We start from the raw sequence: 12,310 nt of genomic DNA, 5'->3' as shown, positions 1-12,310 counted from the left end.
GCGTCGAGCTGTCCAGTGCCGAGCTTCTAGGCGGATTCTTGACCCTCTACAAGTTCTTCAACGAGGCCGATCTACCCGGCGTGACCCGGCCACACAAGGGCGTGATGGTTGAGAGCATGAAAGACCTCGAAGTACCTGGGCACTATGCGCGTTTCGCCCTCGCTTCGTACGGATGGCGTGCGCTGTACTTTTTCAACCGCGGGATCACGCTCATGGATGGTGCCAAGGGCAACTCGGATGTGACCAGCGTTCTGCAGTACCTAAACATCAAGGAGGAAGATCTACTTGGATACGAGTTCCGAAGCTCTGAGGTGTTCTGCCCAAGCTACTTTGTCACCTATGACCGACCATACAACGCCATTGTGCTGGTGGTACGCGGTACCATGAGCGCGGAGGACACAGTCGTGGACTTGTCGTGTGAGTACTCGAAATGGAACGGCGGGTTGGTGCACAGTGGTATGAAGGCGTCGGCACACTGGCTGTTTATCAAGGTTATGCCGCAGATATTTGCATTTGCCAAGGGCCAGAACCTCAAATCAATCCGTATCGTCGGTCACTCGCTCGGTGGCTCAACAGCAGCGATTCTGAATATCATGGTCCACACACAGGCCGAGCGCCTGAAGGGGCTGGGGATTGACGTCAGTAGCTACGACATCAAGACATTCTGCTATGGGCCAGCCCCTTGCGTATCGAGCAACATCGCAGGACCGATTCCGTGACTGCATTGAGACATATGTCAACAAGGACGACCTGGTCCCACGGCTCAGCTACGGGTCTGTGTCGGACTTTAAGCGTCTGTCGATATCAGCGTCCGACGAGGCCGACAATCTGGCCCAGCGGCTGTATTCGCCATTTGAAGACTCGGCGCAGCAGCAGCAGAGGTGGAAGGAGAAGTTTGAGCGCCTGAAGCAGGTACGCCATGACATACATGTCGCCAACGAGAATATGCACCTGTCACTGCCAGGCGTCATCCACCATATCGTGGCATACCGGACGCCCAGCGGCAAGGCCAAGACCATGGCTGATCCGGCCAAGGACATCGAGGCTGGGAAGCGCGAGCTGTTTGGAATTGAAGCAGACGATGGCATGGCAGAGCAGCCCCCGACGCCCGAAACCAAAGTGCGCTCAGACTCAGTCGATCCCGAGGACCTGGCCGACGCAGTTAACTCATCTATTGCCGAGGCGGCAGCACGCTGCATGGGGCCAATTCCCGAAGAGCCTGCTGAGGCTGCAGCACCTAGCAAGCCCAGTGGAGCGGCCGAGAAGGGGAAGCAAGAGGAAATGCCAGGCAATCCCCCACACCAAATCGGCATTCTATCCTGTCTGGGTACAGCGGGTGCCCGCCGATGTCTTCCATGAGATCGTGCTGCGACCGACCATGATCACCGACCATATGCCCAGCGCCTACGAGTCGGCGTTTGCGCGAGCCATTGAAACACAGATCCGCGAGAAACATGGGAAATAGTTGTTTGTAGTAGTCGAGCGAGAATTGCTATATTGTCGTTGGAAGCCTGCATTATTGTGTGTGGGTTTTCAGCCACCACCATCACCACTACCATCCTTGCGTTCAGGCAGTGCTGCCAAAGGCCATATTGGTGAAAATTTTTGCATACGAGCTCAGCCACCACGAAAGGAGCCCATCGTGCTTTTCTGTGTTTGGCATTTCTGCATTGATGAAATAGCGGGTTAATTACTGGTCGGCGTCGTGCCCAGCCCTGCCGCTCCCTTTTCTCTTTCCCTCCCTCTTTTATTTCGCTCTACTCTCTCCATTGGGCTCTGTATATTACAAGTTGTTATATATTTAAACGCAGCATTACCATATATCCATATTTCATATCCCCACATTCTGCCATCCACTGCCACCTGTTAATAATTGATATTCGGGGCAACCACAAATACGCGCACAGGAATATGAGTGTTACAAGATATGGTGCTGCGTTCTTGGGGCTGGGCGCAGTGGCATTGCTGTCAACCAGTCTGCAGACAATAGCGATATGCCAAAGCGATCCGCCACATTGACAAAGCAGAGCACGACGACCTAGGTACGCTGTCTCAGATGCCCATGTCGTCGATCAACGCCTCGGTGTTATCTCGGCTTTTAGGTGGCTGTGGGCGGAGTTTCGCTGCTGCCTACTTTGGTATTTTTCGTGTGCGATCTCAGTGGTCTCTTTCTCCTGGGCTCGCGGCTCCACCGCTATGCGTTTGAAGGCGTGGCCACCCACCGCAACAAGCAGCATTCGTTCGACATGCATCGACATAGCGTGTGGTCAATTCGCGACAACCAGCACGACCTGAACAAGAGCCGGCGACGTCACCGGCTAGCATGGTGGCGGAGATGGATGGCTGTCGAGGAACTTGTCCTGTGGATGCAGCGGAATATTGCTTGTCTGCGGATGTGCATAGCAGTCGCTCTGGCGCTCATCTGGTCGCCGCTGGTCATCCAGGTGTCGGCTGTTGGTATGGCAGGCAGATGCCAGCGCTGTTTTCAGCGACTAAGGTGGAGGATATGGAGAACACTATCAGGGGGTGCGATCTGCTACGGATAGGCACGGATTGGCATTTTCGTCACCTGGACAAGCTGGACTTGTCTGGCCGTGATGCTGGTGCTGCTCAATACCCACAGCACACACATGTACTTTGGCTACCCGCCGTATCTTTCCTCGGGCATGCCGATGGTGGCCAACACAATGATGCCAATAGGCGCTGGCTACTTCATGGGCATGCGGCCGCCGGCGTTTTCAATGCAGGCTGCGCCCCAGTATCCGCCGTTCCAGCACCCGCCCACAGGTGCTTCGTACCATTACCCCACAGTGGCGCCCGGACATCAGCAATCGACAGGCAGCAGCAGCACCAGCAGTGCACCGCGCAAAGCTGCCAATCTCAGCCAGCACACACCTGCGCTCCTCGTGGTCACAGCTAGACGACGAGTCGGGGTCGGAGATGGCGCGCAGTGACATACAAAGCTTCATGCAGCATAGCCGGGCAGCGTACCAGCAGCAGAGCCTGTTCCAGTTCTACCACCACCAGAACCAGCAGTTCAGCCACCAGTTCCAGCCAGCAGCATCGAGGCCATCCGTTGATCAGATGTCAGGGGCAGGGCAGAAGCGGCAGCCGGCTGCGCGCAAGAGCACGGCCAGGTCCTCGGAATATCGCTGATGATATTGGGATGCACCCGCTGAAGGACCAAGGGCGGCGAGGCGAGCGCGTCGAGGAACTCGGAGTCGGAAGCAGTGTTGGGTGACGGTCGGATGGCATCCAGGTCGCTGGCCGAGTTGGGCGGACTGAGCAGCAAGGATGCGAAAAAGCGATATACGATCGGGTGACTTTAGCTTCTGCCGAACGTTTAAGCTTTAAGAAATGAGTCTTTTTGTGGTCTATCGATTGCCAGTCTGCCGATTCTAGCTGACTGGCTGGACAGCGCTCCTATTGGGGTTTAGCTCGCCGGGTCAGCGAGATGATGAGATGGTGGATTGCCCGTATCGATGCAAGTGCATGCCGGGCCACACTGTTGAAGAAAAAACATGAATTGCGCTGCACCGCATAGAGTGGTGCCCCGCCGCTTCCAGCATAGGCTGCTTCTTTGGCAGGTGAGGTTACACCAGTGGGCCGGGATTCCTTGTGCGATCAGCTTCGTTGCTTTTTGATGGGGGGTAAAGGAAGCGAGGAGGCGAGTGCGGACATGCGGTTCAGGAGGGGAGCAGCAAGTCATGACATCTGGGAATGCATGGCAAAAGGAAAGACAATTACCGCTGCATTACAGGCTGTGGAACGTACATGAGCTGCCAGCGCGTCATGGGCAACATGTGCTTGCTGCCTGAGAACCACCTGGTGTGGTAATGACACCGAGCGCTGGTCTGGCGAGACGCGGATACACTCGGCCTAGTTCTTACTCCTCCCCCCACCGGACGAACGGCCTACGGAGAAGCCAAACAGTTTACGGAGAAGCCAAGGAAAAAACGGTGGTCGAACCCGTCCTGTGGTCCTATGGTCAAAGTGGGCTGAGCCTGGGTGATGGAGGATCAGGGACGGTTTGGCCGGGAACTTCCCAACAAAAAACACTAGCTGCAGTAGTACACGTCAACATCGAGTATATTAGCAAGTGGGCTGGTTCTGGTTCTCCCTTCTCTCCTCTCCCACCTCCCTCGCGCTACTCTACTTTTTCACTCTGCCCTTTTTATACTTTCCCTTTTCTATTAACTACCGCGTAAGAAAACCATGTTTGGCTCCCAGTTGGATCCTTGCCTTCTCCCATATCGCCCTTGTGGCAACCACGGAGGAGCAGTTCAAGCAGACGGTTGACTTTTACTGCCAGCTTGGGCTCACGACAGTGCGTCTGACGACCCACGACAAGCCCAAGAAGGACATCGCGCACCCGACCAACGTCAAGAGCGAGGCGTGGCTGCACCTGTTTGCGTCGCGGCCTGACGACAACCTCACGCTGAGGATCATCCATGCTGTCGACGGCGAGTGCCAGGGCAGCAGCGCCATCAGAATCGCTCTGGTGACTCCCGATATGGAGGTAAGTTTCACTCATGCGCAGTCTGGGCCACCCCATTTCCCGCCGATTCTGGACCCCGCATTCTGGGACAAGATGTCTTGGGCGCTCGTGCCCTCAGAGGGACAGCAATCATTCTGTGCTATTTTTTTGCTCAGCGTGACCCATCAGCTGAGTGGGAATAAGGCGCTTGGATGGGGGAAGCGTGGCCAATTTGTTTGTGCGTTTTATTCAGAAAAAAGTTTGGCGCCACTCTGCTGGCCAACAGCCAGGTTCCCGAGGCAAAAGTAGTAGAGCATCCGTGTACTAACAAAACGTTGCTGCTGGTGATTTCCTATTCGAGTAGCAGATGCAGGAGACGCTCAAGGCGGCCCAGGTCGAGTTCACGGTGCACCCTGATCCGACCTCCGACTCGAACCGCATTGCCACTCACGACCCGCTGGGCAACGACGTGTTCTTTATGACCCACAACAACTCGTTCTCGGTGCCACCCTCGCCTGAGGTGGTTGCGGACCTGAACAGCGAGCCCATGCCTGCGTTCAAGTTGGAGCCGGCGACCGCCGGCCCCAAGAAGAACATTGGTATTCTGACCTCGGGTGGCGACGCGCAGGGCATGAACCCGTGTGTGCGGGCAGTGGTGCGCATGGCTATTGCACGCAACTGCAACCCGTATCTGATCTACGAGGGATACCAGGGCCTGGTGGACGGCGGCGACAAGATCAAGGCGGCCAAGTGGTCCGACGTCAGCGGGTTCCTGACGCTGGGCGGAACTCTGATCGGGACTGCCCGCTGCATGGCATTCCGCGAGCTTGAGGGCCGGCGCACGGGTGTGCTTAACCTGATCAAGAACGGCATCGATGCCCTGGTTGTCATCGGTGGCGATGGCTCGCTGACGGGTGCCGACAAGCTGCGTGCCGAGTGGCCCAGCCATGTCGAGGCCCTGGAGAAGGACGGCCGGATCTCGAAGGAGAGCGCCGACAAGTACCGCACGCTGATGATCGTCGGTATGGTCGGCTCGATTGATAACGACCTGGCATCGACTGATATGACCATTGGCGCGTCGTCGGCGCTGACCCGCATTTGCGAGTCGGTTGACGCGATCCTCAGCACGGCCCTCAGCCACCAGCGTGCCTTTGTAGTCGAGGTCATGGGCCGGCACTGCGGCTGGCTGGCGCTCAACGCAGCCATCAGCACTGGTGCCGACTACCTGTTCATCCCCGAGGCGCCGCCCAAGAACGACGACTGGGAGACAGCTATGTGCAACACGCTCAAGGCCAGCCGCGACGCTGGCAAGCGCACCTCACTCGTGATTGTCGCCGAAGGCGCCATCGACCGCAACCTGAACCCGATCAAGGCCGAGTATGTTAAGGACGTGCTGGCGCAACGTCTGGGCTACGACACGCGGGTCACGATTCTGGGCCACGTGCAGCGTGGAGGAGCCCCGGTACACTTTGACCGGTTCCTGGGTACCATGCAGGGCGCCGAGGCTGTCGAGGCCATTCTGCGGGCCACACCCGAGACACCGTCGCCGGTCATCGGTATGCTGGAGAACAAGATCACGACGCAGCCGCTCAAGGAGGCGATCCAGCTGACCGGTGAGGTCGCTGCGTCGATTGGTCGCAAGGACTTTGCGCGCGCGATGGAGCTGCGCTCGAATGCGTTCGGCCAACAGCTCAAGTCGTACAAGGAAATCTCCAACTACAACCCCGACTCCAAGATGAAGCTGCCTGAGAGCAAGCGTCTGCGCATCGCCATCATCCATGCTGGTGCACCGGCTGGCGGTATGAACACAGCCACGCGCAGCGCCGTGCGTCTGTGCATCAACCGCGGCCACACACCGCTGGGTGTTTATAACGGCTTCCCGGGCCTGATGCGTGGCGAGATCCACGAACTCGACTGGCTGTCAGTCGACACGTGGACCATCGCTGGCGGCTCCAAGCTCGGCACCAACCGGGACCAGCCCGAACCGCAGCTCGGCGCCGTCGCGTACCAGCTGCAGAAGCACAACATCCAGGCCCTGATGGTGATCGGCGGCTTCGAGGCATACACCGCGGTGCTGTCGCTGACGCGCAACCGCAACCAGTACCCGGCCTTCAACATCCCGATGGTGCTGATCCCCGCCACCGTCTCCAACAACGTTCCGGGAACCGAGTTCTCGCTGGGCTCTGACACCGCCTCCAACGTCATTGTGCTGGCCACTGACATGATCAAGCAGTCGGCGTCGTCCAGCCGTCGCCGCGTGTTCGTCATTGAGGTGCAGGGCGGCAACTCGGGCTTCCTGACTGTCATGGCCGGTATCTCGGGTGGCTCAACCACCGTTTACACGCCTGAGGAGGGTGTTGATCTGACACGCCTGCAGCGTGACATTGCTCACCTGCGTCGCCGCTACATCAAGGAGCTGGGCCAGTCTGAGGGCCGCGTGACGCTGTGCAACGAGCGCGCGTCCAAGATATACTCGACTGACATGATTGCCAAGATCTACGATGCAGAGTCCGGCGGCTTCTACGGCGCTCGCACCTCCGTCCTGGGCCATCTGCAGCAGGGTGGCACGCCGTCGCCCATGGACCGCTGCCGCGCCAACACCATGGCCGTCGACTCGATCAACTGGCTGCAGGAGAAGTGTTGGCTCGGCATGGAGGTCCCCAACGAGGACGACATCCGCTTGCCCGCCGACCAGCTCAAGCGCAAGTACTTCCCGAGCGTCTTCAGCGCCGGCCCCGAGACCGCCGCCGTCATTGGCGTTATTGGATCAGAGGTCCGGTTCACGCCCATTCTCGACCTTGTCAAGCACACCAACTTTGATCGCCGCATCCCCAAGCACGTCTGGTGGGGCCATGCCCGCCAGCTCATTGACATCCTCGCCGGTGTTGGCGTCGATATCGAGAATGGCGGCAGCTCGATCGACTACAAGACTTGCGCTATTGATCTGACTGCTGACGATCTGATGCGCCTCTATGGCCAGCACCGTCGCCTGTCCAAGCTTGAGAACAAGTTGTAAATGTTTGCCAGGCGCACCCCTTCTTTTTCCTTTGTTCCTACTAGATTTCTCACCTTTTATATAAAGTCCAACGCATTTTACTGCTGGGCTGCTGGCAAGTGGAACCGATGTTATGAGGTGGCGAAAGATGTGCAATAATGCGCGAATGGCCCGCTCTTCATTGTGACCATTATCCAAGTGATCTACATGTGGCCCATTCCCCAATATTGGGAGGGAAGGCAGCATGTGGGGAGGGAACCGGCTGCTCGAACTGATAAGCAAGCGGGAAATTGCTTTGTGGAGGGCAGTAAAACCAGCAGTGGGAAAAAGCCCCCCGCCGCCGGACGCAGCAAGCCACACGACGGCGCTTCCTCCTCTATCCTCTGGAAAGTCCGGGCCAGCGATGTGGCCCATCCCAGCCCGGAGAATTCTACTGCTCCTCTCTCTTGCCATGCGGCCGAACAGATAAACTGTTTTGATACTTTGGCTTCTAGAACGATTTTATTTTAGGGACACCGCGCTCTGGACAGCCAGGGTGCTGAGCCGCTGGCGGATGACACATCTGACAAACCCACAGCCAGACTGGCTGTGCCGGGTAAAGCTCGTTCCCACCGCCAGCAGCCCGGCGGGCAAATCCGAAACGCATGTATCCTATTGGGGCCAGCGATTTGCCCACTGTTTGCGAGAGAGAACAGATAAATCGTGGTTGAGATAACCTCCACCCAATTTCCCATGCCCTGCTTTTTTCCTCTATGATTTTTTCGCTTTCCTTCCGGACCACTCTACCACCCCTCTCTTTACCACTTCGCCTCTTTTTTTTCTTTTTTCTCGCATTCGCTTCCTCTCATTCGTCATTTTTGCAACCCTGAACAGCAGACAGCCATGGGTATTTTCTGGCCCCCGACAGCTCCACAAACGTCCTGCGGCTTGCTGGGCTTGTGTGCGCTGTGGCTGGGGCTTGTGCGATATCCGATCGGGAAAGCCGGTACTCGCTGCTAAAATACCTCTACACACAGCTGAAGAAACTGGACGAGGACTCGGCCTGGCAAATAGAAAACGACACCACGGCCCGGCACCTCTCAGCCCTAGCAGCGTCAGATAATGCACGGGACACGAGGTCCTATGCATCGGACTCGACGGCGTTTTCGCGCGCTAGCACGCCACCCGCCGAGGCTGCGAGCCTGGCAAGCGACACAGCTCTGCGACACGTGTTCCTCCCGGAGGACGCACGCACACAGCCCTCCTCCGCGCAGTGCAACACGCCCGAGGGATTTTCGCAGCTGGATGCAGCGCTCGACAAGCTGAAGACGGGCGGGGCGACGGACTACACGGTGACAGATGACTCAGTGGATGCGACCAGTGTGCTGCTGCCGCTGACAGTGATGCCGGCTATGGTGGGTCCGCCCGGCATGTCGAAGGCAGAGAAGCTGGAGAAGGCCGGCCGGCTGCAGCCGCTGCCGAACCCCAGTGCGCCCAAGATTAAGCCGACGGTGCGCAACGGCAAGCCGCAGCTCTTCGACTACATCCCGCCCACGCCCACCACGCCCTCGGTGGCTTCATCGCCAGCCCCGCGGCGCGTGCGTGCGCACGTCGAAATCGAGACAACCGAGCACGACAGCTATGGCTTCGTGTCTAACCCCTCGGCATTTGTCGCTGCGCCCACAGCCTCGCTGAAGCAGATTGGGCGGCCCTCTGGCGACCACTATCTGTTTGTGTGCGTCAAGTGCCAGCGGCGGAGCACCAATGAGGTGTGCGAGAAGGTGTGCAGCGACGAGGACGGCGTGCTGCGGTGCAAGCTGCAGCCGCGCAACGGCATGGAGCTCGAGGACCTTGAGGACCTGGTTATGCCGATGACGCCGCGCGTGTCCACCGACGGCCGTAAGAAGACTACCGGCCGCATGCTGTATGAGAACCTGCAAGCCCTGCATACCCAGCACGAGCGGCTTAGGACACGGGCCGCATGCCATGGGTCCGCGCCGCACACGCACGAGACCAAGGGCTCGCTGGACTGCCCGAACGCGGTACAGTCGCGTCTGCGCATTGTGCCTGTCAACTGCCTGTCCATGTGCCACCTGGGCAATGTCATTGCCATGTCGGCGCCTGGCAAATTCGGATACCAGTTTGGCGCTATGCGCGAAGATGACTCGGAGGATATGCAGGCGATTCTGCAGTTCGCTGAGGACTACATTGAGAGCGACGAGGGATTCACGAAGAATAAGACACGGCCGCCGAGGCTGTCGCGCAATATTCTGTCCCGTATCCCACCAGCATTGCCAGCGTTCACCACGTTGGTCGAGTGACATAGAAAAACCTGTGATAATTCGCATCACCCCTCCTCGCACAAGCAACCACCAAAATCTATACCTACACACGTTTCAAGCGTTTCTTTCTTCTTATCCCACCTCGACATATCCTCTATATTTCTTTCTCTTAGCTCTGCTGTAATCTACTTTTTCACATAAACCGTGTGACACTCAACTCCCCAGCATGTGGACATGTGGATGTGGAAGTTACATAGATTACCCTGCATTAGATAATGCGCCTGTGCATATCTGCCACATCTATTGGCCCTGTCGTGATGATCACTGTCGATAAGGTGATTAGGTGTGGCTGCAAGAGCGATATATGAAGTGTGGCTATGATACTGTCACCAACTTATTCGCCAACGGGCTTTGCAGTCCTTGCGATTTGCCTATCCGCTACGCCCTCTGTGGTAGCGCCATGTGCTCCTGTACAAACCTGTGTTTGTAGCAAGCATGCCGCCTCCACTTCAAACTATTGCTTTGGAATTGGTGGCAAGCGCCTGGAGTTGCTATCCCTGAAACTACACAGTTTTCCAACAAGGCTTTTGTGCAGAGTTGTTGCTAGCTAGGCTGTCATTTAGTTATGCAGGATGACGCTGGATTTCCAAGACAAGCACGTCCATCCCCATCATCTTCGCCCATGCTTCCATGAGGGTACAGATCAGCACACACTCCTCCAGGCACTGGAAATCGTCCCAATGCGGGGGATAAGCGCGAACAAAATATTGGCTCATTATTATTTTCATACACTTTTGCACAGATGGTTGTTTGATAGGTGAGGTGAACTAGATAGCTTAGAGAACAAATCTATCGCCGCCATGTGCCCCTTGAGCTTCAACAGCAAGACTCTCTGTTGTAGCGTTGTGGGGGGGATGAATCTCCTGGTACTGGAAGCCGCTGCCCGGCACGCTCTCCATCTTGCCTGTTGACGACTCCCCCATCTTGGAATCTTGTCTGGCGCTCCCGAGGAAAGATGAGTTTGTGTTGTCGACGTTATACAGGTTGCGGTGAATGTTCCCGATATGCACCTTTTTGGCCAGAATACCGTCTTGACGCATGTCATCGAGCAGCTCCTTGACTGCATCTTCGCGCCGGAATATGTGATTGTATATCGGCACAAGGATGATGCAGTAAAAGTGCGTCTGGTAGGTGACAAAGAGCAGAATAGTCGGGAGGAGTCGGCCCCACGCATAGATGCTGCTGCCCGTAAACAACAGCGCTGTTTCCACGATTACGTTGAGTGCGAACGTCGTCACTGTCCACAGCGCAAGCTTGAACTCATTAAACGCTTTGGCTACTTTGCGCATGCTCAGGTATAGGAACAGCCCAACTAGCACCAGAATATAGTAGTACCCGATAAGGTAATACGCCACGCTTTCGGTGTACGTACATATTTTTGTGCCAAACACCTCCATGGTTATCACAGCGAATTTATCCTTGAGTGCGTGCGATAAGATGGTGGAGAACAGATACGGGAACAGTATCAGAAAGAACGGCCAGTACTTGTGCCAAAAGTTGGCCAGCCTGTTTCCCGACCGCCTGAACGACGTGCGCCTGATGAAGACTCGGTAGTACACGATGAGACGAAGCAACAGCGCCGAATGCAGTATCCCAAGCCCAAAAAGCTGGAATGCCCAGGCGAGCCAGAAATAGCAGTTTGAAAATATCCCACTGTACCCGGAGGAGCCGGAAACTGGGCCGTACGAAACGTTGAAGAACGTGCTACCCAGACCGATAAGACTCGTCACCCACACATTCTTCACCTTTATAGGCAAGTAGTTGCGGAATGCGATGATATATAGGATGAATGGAATATTGGCCAGGCTGAGTCCAGCTATCACATAGTAGATTGGCTTCTCGGCAGGGGAAGGCGCTGGCCCAGTGCCAGTATCTGCATTGGCCCAGTCTCGAACAAACAGCGAGCTCATTTGTGTGTGCAATTAGCGGGGCTGTGAGCAGAAAAGTGACTCTAATAAAAGGTACTTTGGTAGGAGGGTAGGTAAGTAGGTGGGGGTGAGGAATATGAAGGAGAGACAGCAAGTCTATACTATATCATGAAACAGGAAACAAGGCGGAAACGGGGAATACTATGTCAAACTACCAACAGCAAAGGCCACAACCGGCGCTCGGTTTGAGCAGTCGCCTTATAACCAGGAGTCGGCTTTCTTCGGAGTTTCCAATATAAAGGAGCAACGCAGATACCCTTTTCAAAAGAGACCCTGCCCTTAACGGACCTTTTTCGTATTCCGATCCTGCATCCCGGGACCAGAGCTAAAGTGCATTAGGCACATTTAAGAGGTGAAAAATGCGAAACGAAGCAACGGGGGAGAATGGATGTACAGACAGAGCACTGCATACATAGATTTCGACGTATGCCATGGGTCAGGCCGCATGCTCATTGGCCGATTGTTTTTTGTTGGGCTGGCCCTCGGTGCAAACTGCTGGATTGCCAACGACAATAAAACGAGCTCACTGCCAGTAGATCGCTCATATAAACAGCACGTATGCATGCCATGATTTTATGCAGCAGGTGGA

General features: G+C 56.3%; 3 protein-coding genes across 3 annotated transcripts; 2 read left to right on the top strand and 1 right to left on the bottom strand.

Annotated features, from left to right (window-relative positions):
- Positions 1–4,361: 4,361 nt before the first annotated feature.
- Positions 4,362–7,581, top strand: DL89DRAFT_142567 (6-phosphofructokinase). Its single transcript, XM_040883453.1, has 2 exons — positions 4,362–4,519; positions 4,842–7,581. The coding sequence occupies exons 1-2, from the start codon at positions 4,514–4,516 to the stop codon at positions 7,491–7,493; spliced, it is 2,658 nt and encodes an 885-aa protein (XP_040744455.1). The 5' UTR covers positions 4,362–4,513; the 3' UTR covers positions 7,494–7,581.
- A 773-nt stretch (positions 7,582–8,354) lies between these two features.
- On the top strand, positions 8,355–9,942 carry DL89DRAFT_283400 (uncharacterized protein; the record flags this gene model as incomplete). Its single annotated transcript, XM_040889735.1, has 2 exons — positions 8,355–8,432; positions 8,489–9,942. 2 exons carry the CDS (start codon positions 8,355–8,357, stop codon positions 9,770–9,772), a joined length of 1,362 nt encoding a protein of 453 aa, XP_040744454.1. The 3' UTR covers positions 9,773–9,942.
- A 627-nt stretch (positions 9,943–10,569) lies between these two features.
- On the bottom strand, positions 10,570–11,873 carry DL89DRAFT_322240 (uncharacterized protein; the record flags this gene model as incomplete). Its single annotated transcript, XM_040891333.1, has 1 exon — positions 10,570–11,873. Exon 1 carries the CDS (start codon positions 11,701–11,703, stop codon positions 10,570–10,572), a length of 1,134 nt encoding a protein of 377 aa, XP_040744453.1. The 5' UTR covers positions 11,704–11,873.
- Positions 11,874–12,310: the final 437 nt, after the last annotated feature.

Source organism: Linderina pennispora (genome assembly GCF_002104995.1).
Source record: "Linderina pennispora strain ATCC 12442 chromosome Unknown DL89scaffold_5, whole genome shotgun sequence".
Taxonomy (NCBI): domain Eukaryota; kingdom Fungi; phylum Kickxellomycota; class Kickxellomycetes; order Kickxellales; family Kickxellaceae; genus Linderina; species Linderina pennispora.
Note: the sequence above shows the minus strand (reverse complement) of the source record. Positions and strands in the feature narration are given on the sequence as shown.